The 17132-nt window shown below is 37.6% G+C and overlaps 1 protein-coding gene across 3 annotated transcripts in view; it reads left to right on the forward strand.

The window, feature by feature from the left end:
* LOC121383267 (B-cell linker protein-like) overlaps window positions 1-17132 on the forward strand; it is a 73065-nt gene that overhangs the window by 27411 nt on the left and 28522 nt on the right. For all 3 annotated transcript variants that reach the window (XM_041513182.1, XM_041513180.1, XM_041513181.1), the window contains 6 exons: window positions 1467-1520; window positions 3116-3184; window positions 4433-4454; window positions 7396-7427; window positions 9482-9503; window positions 12582-12613. In XM_041513182.1, the coding sequence (XP_041369116.1) occupies window positions 1467-1520; window positions 3116-3184; window positions 4433-4454; window positions 7396-7427; window positions 9482-9503; window positions 12582-12613 (231 nt within the window). The remainder of the gene's footprint in view (window positions 1-1466; window positions 1521-3115; window positions 3185-4432; window positions 4455-7395; window positions 7428-9481; window positions 9504-12581; window positions 12614-17132) is intronic.

The raw sequence follows: 17132 nt of genomic DNA on the forward strand, positions 1-17132 counted from the left end.
TTTTTTTTAAATTAGAATTTCATTTAATCAAGAATTATGCATCACAAATTAAAAGCATCCAATCATTTTATGGTAGCAAGACATTTTATTCCAAAGACGTCTTATTTAATAACACATTGTGTCTGTCACAAATTAAAACATTTAAGTCGCAAATTAAAAAACCCCAAAGAAGAATTCAAAGTATTTTGTGGTATTTCTCAAGTAATGAAAACATTATATGCATTTCTTTTCTATGATGATATCCTTTTTGTAATGACCTAACATATAATTTTATATACTAAAAGGCAAAAGTTATTGTGACACACAAAAGACAAAGATAATTGATGATAAGTTTTTACTGCCATGTATGAAACATTATAACATGGAAAGAGAAATGTCTGAAGATATGGAAACGAGCAATAGTCCATGAAAAGGGCGCACCTGCCATATGCAAATGAGCCACATCACTAGAGAGGGTCCAGAGCGAAATTCACACAGTCAGTAGTGAATGTGTCCACCTTGAGCATTGATACAGACCTGGCACCGTCGTCTCATTGAGGCCACTAAATGCTGGAGAAAGTTTCTGAGAATGCCATTCCAGATCTGAGGAAGGATCGGCCGGAGTTCCTGCAGTGTTGCTGGAGGATTTGGAAGATATCGCAAGCGTCACTCCATTTCATCCCAAACATGTTCGATTGGTGACAAATCCGGGGACCTGGCAGGCCAGGGTAGAACATCAACATTATTCTGATGTTCTGGCATCAGGATTGGCCTTATGGCTGGGCGTCTTGCACGGATGCTGTAGATGTGTAGACGTCGTCAGACTGTCCTCACTGATACACTCTGTTGCCAGGGATGGTACGGGTTGTGAGTGTTGCTGGCTGGAACCTGTTTCGCAGATGCGTGGTTCGGGATCCCTGACCTGGTTGTTTTGTTCATATCGTTGCCATAAGTGCCATATGGTGTTTCTGTGTGCGTTGAATTAACATGTCACATCACGCTGTGAGGTCCCAAATTCAAACATCCCTATGACTCGCCATCTGTCATTTTCACTGAGGCATGGCATGATGAAATTGCATCAAACAGTTCACTAATGGTGTTTTTCTGGCTTCTGGACTTCTGGACTTCTGAAGGCTGCACAGAGTGGCAATAATTTACAACTGAATGTCTGGCCTTTCATGGTGGACACTGGACAGAATTTCTTGCACAAAGCATGCAATCGCTGCAACAACTGCTTGGTTGCATTTCTTCGAGCTGTTTCATGCACATTTTCTCTGGTTTACATCCATAAATCCATTCACAAATTTATTACTCCAAACAATCCATGTCACAATAACTTTTGCCTTTTAGTATACTTATAAATGGACAGCTGCACCTGTGCATTTTGTCTTAAGATAAACAAATATTACAACTGATTGTTTTAGAAATATGATGTTTTAGGCTTGATTGTTTTCACTGCTGTTTTTTTTGTTATTTTCTTTTGTTAGGAATATGATGACTGGCAAAATCCAGAGCAAACTAATGAACCAGAACTGTATGAGGTAAAGTTTCATCTCCATCCATCCATCCATTCTTCTACCCATCCTTATTTCCATCCATCAATCATTCTTCCACACATCCTTCCATCCATCCATCATTCTGTCCATCCATTCTTCGTTCTATCCACCCATTCATCTGCCCATCCACCCACTCCATCAATCCTTCTATCCATCCATTATTCCACTCATCCTTTCTATCCATCAACCCATTCACCTTTTCATACCTCTACCCATTCTCCAACCCACCATCCATCCATCCATCGGTGGGCCCATTGGGCTATTTCTCATGGCAGTACACCATGACTGGTATATCAAAGGCCGTGGTATGTGCTATCCTGTCTGGGATGGTGCAGATAAATGATCCCTTGCTACTAATGGAAAAATGAAGTGTGTTTCCTTTCTGAGACTATATGTTAAATTACCAATAAACAAAACAAACATTAAACTATCCATCCAAAACCCATCCATTGACCTATCCACCCACCCACCCACCCATCCATCCATCCACCCACCCATCCGCCCACCCACCCACCCACCCATCCATCCATCCATCCATCCAACTACCTATCCACCCACTGATCCATCTATCCAACCATCCATTAATCCACCTGTCCATCCATCCAAAACCCATCCATCCATTCAAAACCCATCTATTCATCCTTCCATCTATCCACCCATTCATCCATCTATCCATCCATCTACCTATCCACCCACTAATCCATCCATCCATTCATCCTTCCATCAAGATCCATCCAATCATCCATCCATCCATCCATCCATCCATTCATTATTTAGCTTCATACACAATCAGTTTTAGATATTTTATCATAATTGCACTTCATATCCATTTTTTAAATTGTTTAAATTACATGTTTTATTTGTTAAATATTATCAGATGCATTGGTAATCATCAAGTGGGGCGGGACGTAGCCCAGTGTTAAAGCACTCGCTTGATGCTTGGTCGGTTTAGGATCGATCCCCATTGGTGGCCCCATTGGGCTATTTCTGGTTCCAACCAGTGCACCACGACTGGTGTAACAAAGGCTGTGGTATGTACTATCTATCCTGTCTGTGGGATGGTGCATATAAAAGATCCCTTGCTGCTAATTGAAAAGAGTAGCCCATGAAGTAGTGACAGCGGGTTTCCTCTCTCTCTCTCTCTCTCTGTCTTTGTCTCTCTCTCTGTCTCTCTCTGTCTCTCTGTCTCTCTCTGTCTCTCTCTCTCTCTCTCTCTGCTCTCTCTCTCTCTCTCTCTCTCTCTCTCTCTCTCTGTGTGGCTCTTAACCATATGTCTGACACCATATAACTGTAAATAAAATGTGTTGAGTGCATCGTTAAATAAAACATTTCCTTCCTTCCTGGTAATCATCAAATTTAAAAATGATGAAGCGACACTGACCTCAATAATTAAAATGTAATAATTTACAAGGGAGATAATTGAATCATGAATTTGTTCATAAAAAATAATACAATTTCTATATTTTCACTGTAACTAATATATAGTGAAAATATAACTTTTCACTAAATATTACTTTTATGGTTTCTGTAGATCTATATATTTCATAGCTATTTATACAATAATTTCATTTATGTTCCAGGTACCAGATGATATTACACCCCCGAAACCTGTAGGCAGACCTGCACTTCCAGCCAGAAATGCTCATCAGGTTAGTACGTTAATTTCACCTAATATATTGGTTTACGGACCAAAGACTACCTAAACTCTGCAGGTACAGACAAATGATGAAAAAGTAAACACATGCACTTATAAAGAGTAAACCGACCTATGTGGCGTCATGGTTAGGCCATCGGTCTACAGGCTGGTAGGTACTGGGTTCGGATCCCAGTCGAGGCATGAGATTTTTAATCCAGATACCGACTCCAAACCCTGAGTGAGTGCTCCACAAGGCTCAATGGGTAGGTGTAAACCACTTGCACCGACCAGTGATCCATAACTGGTTCAACAAAGGCATGGTTTGTGCTATCCTGCCTGTGGGAAGTGCAAATAAAAGATCCCTTGCTGCCTGTCGTAAAAGAATAGCCTATGTGGCGACAGCAGGTTTCCTCTAAAAAAATAGTGTCAGAATGACCATATGTTTGACGTCCAATAGCCGATGATAAGATAAAAGATCAATGTGCTCTAGTGGTGTTGTTAAATAAAACAAACTTTACTCTTATTTTTTTCATAAAGAGTAAAATTTAAATACGTTATAGAATGAAATTTAAAACAATCAGGAATTAATATGAAATATAATAATAGGGTCTCACATTTACCTGCCCACATTATGCAAACTAGCAGGCACATCTGCAGGAACTTATGCAAGGGGTGGGGGGAGGGTGTCTAAACTATTGCAAGTGAAGTTTCTAAAGGAGGTCGATACATGCTGCCTTAGAAAATACATGTTAAAAAAAGGCGAACATGTGCTTGAGCATGGTGGGAATTCAACACCTTACCCCCCCCCCCCCCCCCCCCCTGCATCTTTATTCAGCATGAACTGAAACAAACATACACACATGTGCACTCATGAATTAACACACATGCACAACAATGACATCAACAACTACACAGGTCTTGATTTGCAAGGCTGCAGAAGTATCAAATTGTTATGTATAATTGTAAAGTTTACTGGCTTCGGTGGTGTTGTGATTAAGCCACTGTGATTAAGCCACTGGGTGGTAGGTACTGGGTTCACAGCCCCGTACCGAATCCCACCCAGAGTGAGTTTTAATGACTCGATGAGTAGGTGTAAGACCACAACACCCACTTCTCTCTCACTTACCACTAACAACTAACCCACTGTCCTGGACAGACAGCCCAGATAGCTGAGGTTTGTGCCCAGCACAGTGTGCTTGAACCTTAATTGGATATCAGTTGAAATGAAATGTTAAGTGTCTTGTTTGTTTCTTAATTTCAGCCACCGGTGCCACAGACTGACGGTAAAAATGCTTTGTTCTTTTTAAAAAAAAAAATTATATTTTTTTATTGATTATAAATTGCAGACAATGTTCTTACTGAGGGTTTTGTCTAGTTTTATTGCCCAACACTTTTTGTGTTACACATAATAAATTTACTATAAAAATTTAGCATAACATGTAGGAACATAAAAATAGTGAATTTTTTTTAATCCTTTTCATGTATAGGCCTTTTATATATATTTTGTACTATGATACATTCAGTCTTTGATTCAAAAATAGGTTTTTTTTAGTGACTGCAAAAAGTATTCCAAAACAGTTTTAAAAATGGTACATATATAATTTTATTTAATAAATATTAATTTAAAATAAAATTAATCTTAACATACAATGTTTGTTGAAAGTTGTACCTTTAAATTTATTCATTACTGTACAGTACATGCACATGTGAATTGCTGTAAGTGCTGTTTCTCACTGTGGTACATAGATGGCAACTTTTTCAGAGGTTTTTTTTTCCAGTCATGGCAAAGGTAATGGTAAATATGGCACAGTTTCTCTTGAAAAGTTAAACATTATTTCTTTTAAAAAATGGATCTTTGGTCATCTGTTCCATTCTATATATACATGTCAGGGGTGGGGAAAAATAAAATTGTCAATCGGTCCCGCTTGATGTCTTCATTAACGGGAGGGGGGGGGGGGGGAGGTGGTGAGAAGGGGAAAAAGAAAGGATAAAAAAAATAACCTTTTTTTGGGAAAAAAACACCCCACAAATTGTATATATTTTACATAATGGAATAAATAATATAAAAAAGGAATAAAAGTTATGAATTTAAATCCCATATATGAAAAAGTACGAGTATTCAGTACTGTGTCCTGAAAATTCATAAAAAGATCGCACCGTTGAAGCGTTGACAGCCTGAGCTAGCACATGTTTAAACAAAGAGATTAATAACGTCATCACTGATTGGATGAAATCTGACCTCTACTGGCTCTTGAGATAACCAGTACATGTAGCTGTTCTGTTTACTCCCACTTGTTAACAAGAAAGTGGAAACCTTTTGTTAATTTTAAAATCCTTTATAATTATTGGATAGACTACATTGAACAGTCAACAATAAATACATTTATTGATTATTTCAGTATATTTTATGCTATTTCAAGCAGTTTGTATTGCACAAAAGTCTCTTGCTTCCGACAGGGACACTCGACCCGACAAAGCTCCGTACATAGGTGTTGACAGGTGTTGATTGTAACCAGTTGCAAACTCTGGGTCCTTTGTTTTAATTGGAGTGTAATACCTTGATGGCTCTCTCACCAAGAATGGTGTTATTGTTAACATCTGTTTTATCTCTTGACTGGCTCAGCAACTTTGACAAAATTAATGTCTAGCCTAGTGGCTGTGGATTGACACTACTGTACATGTGTAGGTCCGACTTCAGTGACTGACGATATATACTTAGGCAGACTTTAAAATCACAGACGTCTGAAACACAAGCTATACTGACCACTATTTATTTATTATTTTAAATCATGCATGAGATACCGATGTCTGGGCAGGCCGGTCCACTTGACGGATAAGAATTTGTTCCAATAATAGAAATGGACAGGTGGTTCGGACCGACAAGAATGACAAAAGTGGGACTGGCAAACACACGTTTTTAAAAAATAATTTCGGTCTCAGAGATCGAGAATCGGTCCCAGACTGGGAGAAAAGGGCTTTTCCCCACCCCTGATACATGTATGTTTGTCTGTGAATGTCTAAACTGTAATACATATATATTTAATAAATAGGCTGATGGTTGTGTGTTTTTTCTAACGTGTACCTTTTTAATGCTATTTTTGGAGATTTAACTACTGATATCTTTTAGGGAAAAATTATGTTGATGTCTGTCATTAGTTCCTTGTTGTTCAGTACAAAATGACTTAAACTTTGATTCATTGATACTGCTAAACAGTTTATAAATGATACAGTGTCTTACTACAGCTATACACTGTGTATTATCATTGATTCACTGATTCACATACCTTTGATTCATTGATACTAGTAAACAGTTTATAAATGATACAGTGTTTTATGATTGTTTAAAAATATTTACTACAGCTATACACTGTGTATTATCATTGATTCACTAATTCACATACTGTAGATCCTGAAATTAATGCGTACCTAAATTAATGCGAGTTGGCGGCGGGCAGACTAAAATGCGACATGAAATTAATGCGAATGGCCTCCCTTCAAAATATTACTTTCCTAACAACACTTGTTTGTGTACTTTTTGGTTAAATCCGAATTACAGTTGTCTTCAATGAGATCAACCCACTAACATGTCTGTGTACACATCAATTAACCTGTTTAGTCCCTAGTGTTTTTGGTGAGATCAACTTAAAGCATATTTTTGCAGCAATCATTTACATAACATGTATAGTTATAAAAATTTGACTAATCTTTAGGATACATGTACAGTTACAACTGTATCTTTCTAAGATATGCCAACAAAGTTGCAGCGAACTTGAACAGTAAAAACAAAGAAAGGGTCAACCTCAGGATTAGCGTGCTAAAACCCATTTACGTGTGATAAATCATGGCGGTTTTTGCTGGAATATTGGACAGTTAGTCTGTCTGAATTGTGCTCCAGTTTTATAAATTTATTAGAATTTTAATCTTTGTTTTAATACCGAGTGACACATAGCTTGCTGGACTATTGCTGGACAAAACAGAGAAATAAATGTGTCATATTAATTATTAATGCGAATAACATGAGGTCGCATTTTTCGTATTAATATTATGATCACATTAATTTCAGGATCTACAGTACCTTTGTTTGACACCCAATGCATGTTTTTACTTTATGTGCAAGTGTCATTTAATATTCATTCGTTTATTAGTTTATACAGGTTGTCTAGCTAGTAGTGTTTCAGGTACTCTCATATGGTGTGTAATACTGGCTCTTGGGTTTATTTGCAGAGGTTTATGAAGATCCAGATGATAATTCTCCGGTAAGAACTCAACTTTCAGCTTGTTTGAAATTTTATGTGATTTGTTTCTTCCAGGAACCTGATTGCAACAAATAATGGTTACAAAAGAATTTAGTTATCTTAGAATGTTTCCGTGTAAAATTGAGGGCAGATCCAAGGTTTGGGGGGGGGGGGGGGGGGGGGGGGGGTTGTAGGATAGGTGCCAACTAGTTTGATACTATATTAGCCTGGAAAAACAAGGAGTTTTTGAAGTGTTTATTTAATACAAATGTTACCTCTGAAGACTGAACGATAAAAAACTTTGAAGGAGTGTCACCTGTTTCGACCTTATCAATCAGTTGTCAAAGTCGCAGCTTAGATACATGTATGTCAATACCATTTCATATCGATCATCAACATGTCGAAAAATCCAGCAAAATGGTGTAGTGTAGAGTTGTCAGTGCATGATATAGTTAAAATTATGAACAAATACGAAACTTTACCTGAACCAACATTACAATCATTACGTGATTCATTTGGCTTTGGGAAATCGACCGTATCCGACATAATCAAGTAAAAATAAAAATGGTTGTAAACTAGGCAAAGTAGGCTATTTCTTAAAACCTCAGTAAACCAAACACCCCTCTTTTACTGCATATTTTATTCGCTCCCATGGGTGTTCGGTTTATAGGAGTTTCACTGTATGTGTGTGTGGTGTGTTTGTGTCTGTGTGTGTGTGCGTGTGCATGTACCTGTGTATAATTTATTATATATAAAATGTCGAAACTGGTCTAACAGCCACCTGTATATAATGGCCACCTGTTTATAATGGCCACCTGTCTATAATGGTCACCATAAATCCTGTCAATGCATTTCCTTCTTTATTTTACCTGTATATAAAAGCCACCTGTTCAATGCGGCCAGCGGTCACTATTTGTTGACCAAAATTAATGGTTGAACCTGCTATAACGGCCACAAAATTACAATGAAACATTATTTTTTGTCCAAAATGGATAACAGTCACAAGATATATACATGTACATGTATTGGCCTGTCTCAATCACAATATAAACTTGTTGATTTACTTAAGTTGAAACAAAACAGGTACATGCTCCAGTGCATCATTAATCAGATTTCTATCTTATATCTGTGTGATATTGTCGGTCATTTAATTTGCACGGTGACTTATTATTGGTGGAAGTAAGGCTTGCACCAAACTTACATACATATCCGACTCAGCAACACTGCCAGGCAGGTAGATTAGTCCAAGGTGTGTGATTGCTGCTAGTCAGACAAGCAGTTGCGACAGTACGTCTGCCACAATGTTTGTTAGACATTATACATTGGCAAACTGACCCTTTTGTTAAAGTATAATGATTTCTTATCTGCAATCTTTTGTGTCTTGTGGACTTATTTAAATCAATCAAAGATGAATGACTTTTTTAAATGGTGAATGATGGAGTGACTTTCAACAAAACATATTCAATTATGAATTGAGTAAAAACTTTATGTTGTAAAAAAATTCTTTTTCTCTCTCTTTCATATGTGTTTTTATTTACCTGCATATAACAGCCACCTGTCCACAATGGCCACTTGCCAGGTCCTTTGAGTGGCCATTTTATATATATGAAGAGTTTCATTGCAAAACGTGATAAACGCCATATTAAAAACCATTGTGCGAACACCACTAGACACTGTTCACACGTAGACAAACACAAGTTCAAATTCAGTTTTCAGCAAAATGCGATACGATTGTCTGAGAATATATTGCAGATTGCAGAGAAACTGGCATAGTGTTTATGGTGGTTTGGAATAGAACGTTTTTAGGATTGGGTGTGTATATTGGCGTTTATCACATTTTGCGATGAAACTCTTCATATATATATATATATATATATATATATATATATATATACAATGTCATATATATATATATATATATATATATATATATATATATATATATATATATATATATATATTATATATTATATATATACAATGTCATATATATACATCACATTGTGTGTAATATATACATGTATACATACAGGTATATAATATATGTTTATATGCTTCTACTTTTTTAATTTCAGTCATCTGATGCACAAAATGAGAGTAAGAATTCATTGATAACTTAAAAACGTCCATGTTAAACATTTATTCATCTTTAAAGTTTTTTTTTTTTGGTATCATGATGCCTTTCTCTCTCAAGGTACGTATATACATGTACATGTATCTACTTGTCCATAAATGTTTGAAACATTCACATGGAGGTCTTTGCAATGTGATGAATAGAAGAATGATGGGTGACTGACAAGAAAGGAAAGGTAATGTTTTATTTAACGACACACTCAACACATTTTATTTACGATTATATGGCGTCAGACATGTGGTTAAGGACCACACAGATATATATATATATAGAGGAAACCCGTTGTCACCACTTCATGGACTACTCTTTTCGATTGTGGTGCACTGGCTGAAATGAGAAATAGACCAATGGGGCCACCGGTGGGGATCGATCCTAACCCGACTGTGCATTAAGCGATCGCTTTACCACTTGGGGGTGACTGACAAGTGCTAGGCCTAACTTGGAAGGGAATAAGTGACAGACCTCTGAAAATTTGCGAGAGCAATAGTTTCGTTCGCACGTCGCTTGCTTTAGTATAGTTTGCGTAACCCATTTTTCGTTTGGCATTGAATTTATGACATCATTTACATGGTCATGATGGGTTACGTAACAACAAAATGGGTTACCTGAAATTTGTTTTTGTGTAACCCATAAATGGATTATGCAAACTTTTAGTTCTCAGAGGCCTGTGTAATGCTAATTAAAAACCTGCCTCTCGTTAAATCAAGACATTACAAAGTTACCATGAAGTAACTGAAACAAATACAATAGCTGATTCGTGTATTTTTTAATCAAAGCAGTGATAGCAGAGTTTGTCCTCTTCCACTATGCTTATATCCATTTAAGGTTCAAGCACGCTGTCCTGGGTCACACATACATCTCAGCTATCTGGGCTGTCTGTCCAGGACAGTGGGTTTGTTGTTAGTGGTTAGTGAGAGAGAAGAGGGTGTAGTGGTCTTACACCTACTCATTGAGTCATTTAAACTTGCTCTGGGTGGGAGCCGGTACCGGGCTGCGAACCCTGTACTTACCATCCTTATGTCCGATGGCTTAGCCACGACACCACCGAGGCTGGTTCCCACTGCAAGATTTGTCAAATGGAACAGTACACTGTTCATATATGTTTTCAGTGATGTTTGACTTTGGTGTTTTTATGCAATTGCTTCAGCATGTCAGCATAGTTTTATCAGATTATCATAAGGCTCTTTGGAAAGTCACCGGCCTCGTTGGCGTCGTGGTTAGGCCATCAGTCTACAGGCTGGTAGGTACTAGGTTCGGATCCCAGTCGAGGCATGGGAGTTTTAATCCAGATACCGACTCCAAAACCTGAGTGAGTGCTCCGCAAGGCTCAATGGGTAGGTGTAAACCACTTGCACCGACCAGTGATCCATAACTGGTTCAGCAAAGGCCATGGTTTGTGCTATCCTGCCTGGGAAGCGCAAATAAAGGATCCCTTGCTGCTAATCGGAAAGAGTAGCCCATGTAGTGGCGACAGCGGGTTTCCTCTCAAAATCTGTGTGGTCCTTAACCATATGTCTGACGCCATATAACCGTAAATAAAATGTGTTAAGTGCGTCGTTAAATAAAACATTTCTTTCTTTCTTTGGAAAATCAGGCTGTGAAGTTAGCATGTTTGCATGCTTCCATGAATCACAGGTTTTGGCTCGAAGGTGTAAGATTAAGTTAAAGTTAAAGTTTGCTTTGTTTAACAGCACCACTAGAGCACATTGATTTATTAATCTTCGGCTGTTGGATGTTAAACATTTGGGGTAATTTTGATATATAGTCTTAAAGAGGAAATCTGCTACATTTTTCCATTATAGTACCAATTAAGGGATCTTTTATATGCACCATTCCACAGACAGAATAGCACATACCACAGTCTTTGATATACTGGTCATGGTGCACAAGGTGGAACGAGAAATGGCCCAATGGGCCCACTGATTGGGATCGATCCCAGACCGACCGTATATCAGGCAAGCATTTTACCATTGGGCTACGTGCATGATTAATAAATCATTGTGCTCTAGTAGTGTCGTTAAACAAAAGCAAACTTCTTTTGAGTGGGAAAAAACCCAGCTGCTTCAGTTAAAAGAACATTATATTGTCTAAGTTTCTAAAGTGTTGAACTTATTATATGCAAAGTTTTATTAACATACATTTAACTTAATCCATTCTTAGGTAGGCCTAGAACTTTTAAGTAATCCTCGTACACTATGGTTACATTGGTACAAAAAATTATACAAAATGTGTACTTCTGCCGTGTTTTTTTTTTTTTTTTTTTTTTTTTTTTTTTTTTTTTTTTTTCTTTTTTACAAAACTCTTCAACAAATTATATGAAATTTGAATTAATTTTTTATCCACATATGGACTCATTCTCAGTTTTCATCTATTTCTGATAAAATTAAATTGGTGCATGCAGCTTGAGACTGAAATCAATTACTTTACGTTGTAAAAATTTGGAAATTGGTGAGATGGTGGGGGTGGGCGATGTTGCAGGAATCTATAATAGTGGTGATCTTTGTTGCCATTGCAAATGCCCCATATGCTCTGGGAGTTGAAAAACACATATTTCTCTCCTACCTACATTGAGTAAATTTATAATGTCTTTAGTTTAGTTATTAGCCCAGGACAGTGTGCTAAACCTTACTTGATTTAAGTATAAAATTGTCTTACAATACAGTATCTTAATTACACATGCACTTTAAAAAAACACATTTCAATAATGTGGCGATTTTACCATGTGTTTTTTTTTTTGGGGGGGGGGTTCCTTAGTTTTTTCAGTATGCCATATTGTGTTTTTTTTTTGGGGGGGGGGGTTCCTTAGTTTTTTCAGTATGCCATATTTAATAATACAAAAAATAAACAAACATTAAAAAAAAAAACCCCAAGAAAGACCAACCATAACACCACAAAACAACAATTAAAAAAAAAGCAACAAAAAAAACCCCTGTAAATTAATTACCATCTCGCTAACCCATTATTGAAATAGAAGACCAAAATGTTTTTTGTTATGATGATGTTATATTTTTAGTGCTAATTAATTTGTTCTTATATTTCAGTGGTTTATGAAGACCCTGAAGCTGATGGTCAGGTATGAATTACATGTAGCTATTATATCACTGTTATATTGGTATGCCTATATATCTTAACAGTAAGCTCCTTGAGTTGCACTGATGAACAATTTGTTTTTATTGTACAGTGAAGCCTGTCTCAAATGGACCCTGAACAGACCCGAATCCTGTTAAAAGGGGCCAAGTTTGTCTAAACTGGACCCTGAACTAACCCGAATCATGTCAAAAGGGGCCAAGTTTGTCTAAACTGGACCCTGAACAAACCTGAATCCTATCAAAATGGGCCAAGTTTGTCTAAACTGGACCCTGAACTAACCCGAGTCCTATCAAAATGGGCCAAGTTTGTCTAAACTGGACCCTGAACAAACCTGAATCCTATCAAAATGGGCCAAGTTTGTCTAAACTGGACCCTGAACAAACTTGAATCCTGAAAAACGGGCCAAGTTTGTCTAAACTGGACCCTGAACAAACTCGAATCCTGAAAAACGGGCCAAGTTTGTCTAAACTGGACCCTGAACAAACCTGAATCCTATCAAAATGGGCCAAGTTTGTCTAAACTGGACCCTGAACTAACCCGAGTCCTATCAAAATGGGCCAAGTTTGTCTAAACTGGACCCTGAACAAACCTGAATCCTATCAAAATGGGCCAAGTTTGTCTAAACTGGACCCTGAACAAACTTGAATCCTGAAAAACGGGCCAAGTTTGTCTAAACTGGACCCTGAACAAACTCGAATCCTGAAAAACGGGCCAAGTTTGTCTAAACTGGACCCTGAACAAACCTGAATCCTATCAAAATGGGCCAAGTTTGTCTAAACTGGACCCTGAACTAACCCGAGTCCTATCAAAATGGGCCAAGTTTGTCTAAACTGGACCCTGAACAAACCTGAATCCTATCAAAATGGGCCAAGTTTGTCTAAACTGGACCCTGAACAAACTTGAATCCTGAAAAACGGGCCAAGTTTGTCTAAACTGGACTCTGAACAAACTCGAATCCTGAAAAACGGGCCAAGTTTGTCTAAACTGGACCCTGAACAAACCTGAATCCTGTCAAAATGGGCCAAGTTTGTCTAAACTGGACCCTGAACAAACTCGAATCCTATCAAAACGGGCCAAGTTTGTCTAAACTGGACCCTGAACAAACTCGAATCCTGTCAAAATGGGCCAAGTTTGTCTAAACTGGACCCTGAACTAACCCGAGTCCTATCAAAATGGGCCAAGTTTGTCTAAACTGGACCCTGAACAAACCTGAATCCTATCAAAATGGGCCAAGTTTGTCTAAACTGGACCCTGAACAAACCTGAATCCTATCAAAATGGGCCAAGTTTGTCTAAACTGGACCCTGAACTAACCCGAGTCCTATCAAAATGGGCCAAGTTTGTCTAAACTGGACCCTGAACAAACCTGAATCCTATCAAAATGGGCCAAGTTTGTCTAAACTGGACCCTGAACTAACCCGAGTCCTATCAAAATGGGCCAAGTTTGTCTAAACTGGACCCTGAACTAACCCGAGTCCTATCAAAATGGGCCAAGTTTGTCTAAACTGGACCCTGAACAAACTCGAATCCTGAAAAACGGGCCAAGTTTGTCTAAACTGGACCCTGAACTAACCCGAGTCCTATCAAAATGGGCCAAGTTTGTCTAAACTGGACCCTATACTAACCCGAATCATGTCAAAAGGGGCCAAGTTTGTCTAAACTGGACCCTATACTAACCCGAATCATGTCAAAAGGGGCCAAGTTTGTCTAAACTGGACCCTGAACTAACCCGAATCATGTCAAAAGGGGCCAAGTTTGTCTAAACTGGACCCTGAACTAACCCGAGTCCTATCAAAATGGGCCAAGTTTGTCTAAACTGGACCCTGAACAAACCTGAATCCTATCAAAATGGGCCAAGTTTGTCTAAACTGGACCCTGAACAAACTTGAATCCTGAAAAACGGGCCAAGTTTGTCTAAACTGGACCCTGAACAAACTCGAATCCTGAAAAACGGGCCAAGTTTGTCTAAACTGGACCCTGAACAAACCTGAATCCTGTCAAAATGGGCCAAGTTTGTCTAAACTGGACCCTGAACAAACTCGAATCCTATCAAAACGGGCCAAGTTTGTCTAAACTGGACCCTGAACAAACTCGAATCCTGTCAAAATGGGCCAAGTTTGTCTAAACTGGACTCTGAACAAACTCGAATCCTGTCAAAATGGGCCAAGTTTGTCTAAACTGGACTCTGAACAAACCTGAATCCTGTCAAAACGGGCCAAGTTTCATGGACCGAATTTACTTACATTGTAATTCTAAACTGTGTCCGTCTAAATACTGGATCCTGTCTAAATGTGATAAATATAAGGGCCCGGTTGTTCGAAACCTGGGTTAACTTAATCACTGATTAACACTAACTATGAGTTAAATTCCTTAACCCAGGGTTGGCTAATCACTGGTTAAAAAAACCGTTGCTGAAACACACTTTTAACTCTGGGTTAGTAAACTCAGGATTAGTTTTCACTAACCCAGAGTTAGTCTTCAATAACTTAGGGTTAAGTGCAGTTAACCAATCAGTGTAAAGTAAATGTACTTCCTGTTGTCAACATTAAATTTGCCTGTCCGTACTGCTAGTGCTTCTGTAATTTTCAAAAATGAACAGCAATAAACAGGAAAGGTGAGCAATACGATTTGCTGATAATGTTAGATAACTGTAGATTATGATGCGTAAAATATTGAGACAATTAGTGAAAACAATAAGACAAAAACTAGCGGGAGAAGGCAGTTGCAAAAACATGCCACATTATATTACTAGAGTTGATGACAGGACATTGCGGCATCATCGTTTTGGTTTCGCACACAATAAATAAATCACATATTACTGTAATATTTTATATGTCATATTTAACAGCTTGTATAGTTTTTAGCTTTCATCATTTAAGCTTTTCTATACATTATGAAAAAATATAAATATACTAAGTGTCCTTGTCTGATCAATGTGGAACAGATAATTGTTTTGACAGGGGGTGAAGATTACCTAGAAAGCTATGTCCCATCGTTCACACGTGTTTTAATTTCAATGACGTCAGTATTCGAATGACATCACTTTACATGTTCCTACAATAATAATAATAAACTAATCTAGATATTTCAATTTTTAAAAGGCTCAAAATCTTTCAGTGTAAAATTGCTTTTTGTTTGTGTGTTTAATAGTTATGAAAACATATGGCTGTAATTAAAAAGCCTTGACCTTGAGCTAGGAATGTCTGATATTTCACCCCCAAGTTAGTTCGCCCCATACCAGTTCGACCCAAACACATTACCAGTTAGCCCAACAAAACAAAGTTCTGTTCGCCTCCACTTGGGGTTTGGTGTATCTGTTCTTGAACGACAATAAGAATAAACAAACATGAAACACACTACGTGTATTATACAACTAGGTAAAATAAGTTTAATGTCACGTAGAAAAACAAATCAAATTATATTTTGGTCCTTACTTTAAATAAAATGTATAATATTTATATATTAGTACACGTATATATGTAATGCAGATTTTAATAAGCTGGAATGAGAGATTGCCCATTATGGCCGTGACACGACAGGTGCTACTAAGTCAAAAGCCCTTCGATATACACCGATAAAACTGCCGTGCTGATAATTACTAGTTAACTGTAAATTAATCATTACATGCATTTCCTGATGGCGTTTATCTTCTTGATACTTAATTACTAATAACCGCAAATGACCCCATTCGTTAATCTCACTAGTAAGGAAAAGGCATAGAAATACAAATAAATTTTGCACTGTTAATTCTAAAACTGTTACTTGATCACGATGAGTATCTTTTCGTGACCCATAGCTAAATGGCCGATTATAAGCTTTGATTTTTATGTCGGTCAAATAGTTACTCATTCGTGTAATTGTCTAGAAGCTCCCTTTCTCATGATGAATAAATTCAACATATCAAGATGTCGAAATTATAAAATAATATTGGGTTACAGTTGAATCTCGTTGGCTCAAACCCCGTCGGTGCTCGAGAAAGTGTTCGACCCATCGGGTAGTTCGACCGAACCATTCGGTCAACATCGGATATTTCCGTAACATAAGTTAGAAAGTTGAATTAGATAGGTGTCAGGACGTGTTCGTTTATACAGATACATGCTGTAATTGGTATAGTAACACCGGTAATAATATAAATAAAATACAAATTTGTAACATTAATTTGTCCAATAACATTCATTGCGCGCGCGCGCGCACACACACATTCGTGCGCGCGCATACATACAGGCCTACATGCATATTATACACCGTGACACGCACACACATACACATAAACATGTACGTCATCGTGTTCATGTAGAATATCACTGATAAATGATATGGTGATAAAACAAGGAAGCGAAACTTACGTTTAGTATGTTTAGACGTTCATGTTTGTATATTACGTTTTAACATTGTTTCACAAACGATTCAAGCGGTAGAGAGTGATACAAGACAGAACTTACCTAACCCACGATGCCATCACAAACAACTCAGACTAGGTTCAGGAATTGTGCATCCATGTGT

The sequence above is a fragment of the Gigantopelta aegis genome, chromosome 10, assembly GCF_016097555.1.
Source record: "Gigantopelta aegis isolate Gae_Host chromosome 10, Gae_host_genome, whole genome shotgun sequence".
NCBI classification, from domain to species: domain Eukaryota; kingdom Metazoa; phylum Mollusca; class Gastropoda; order Neomphalida; family Peltospiridae; genus Gigantopelta; species Gigantopelta aegis.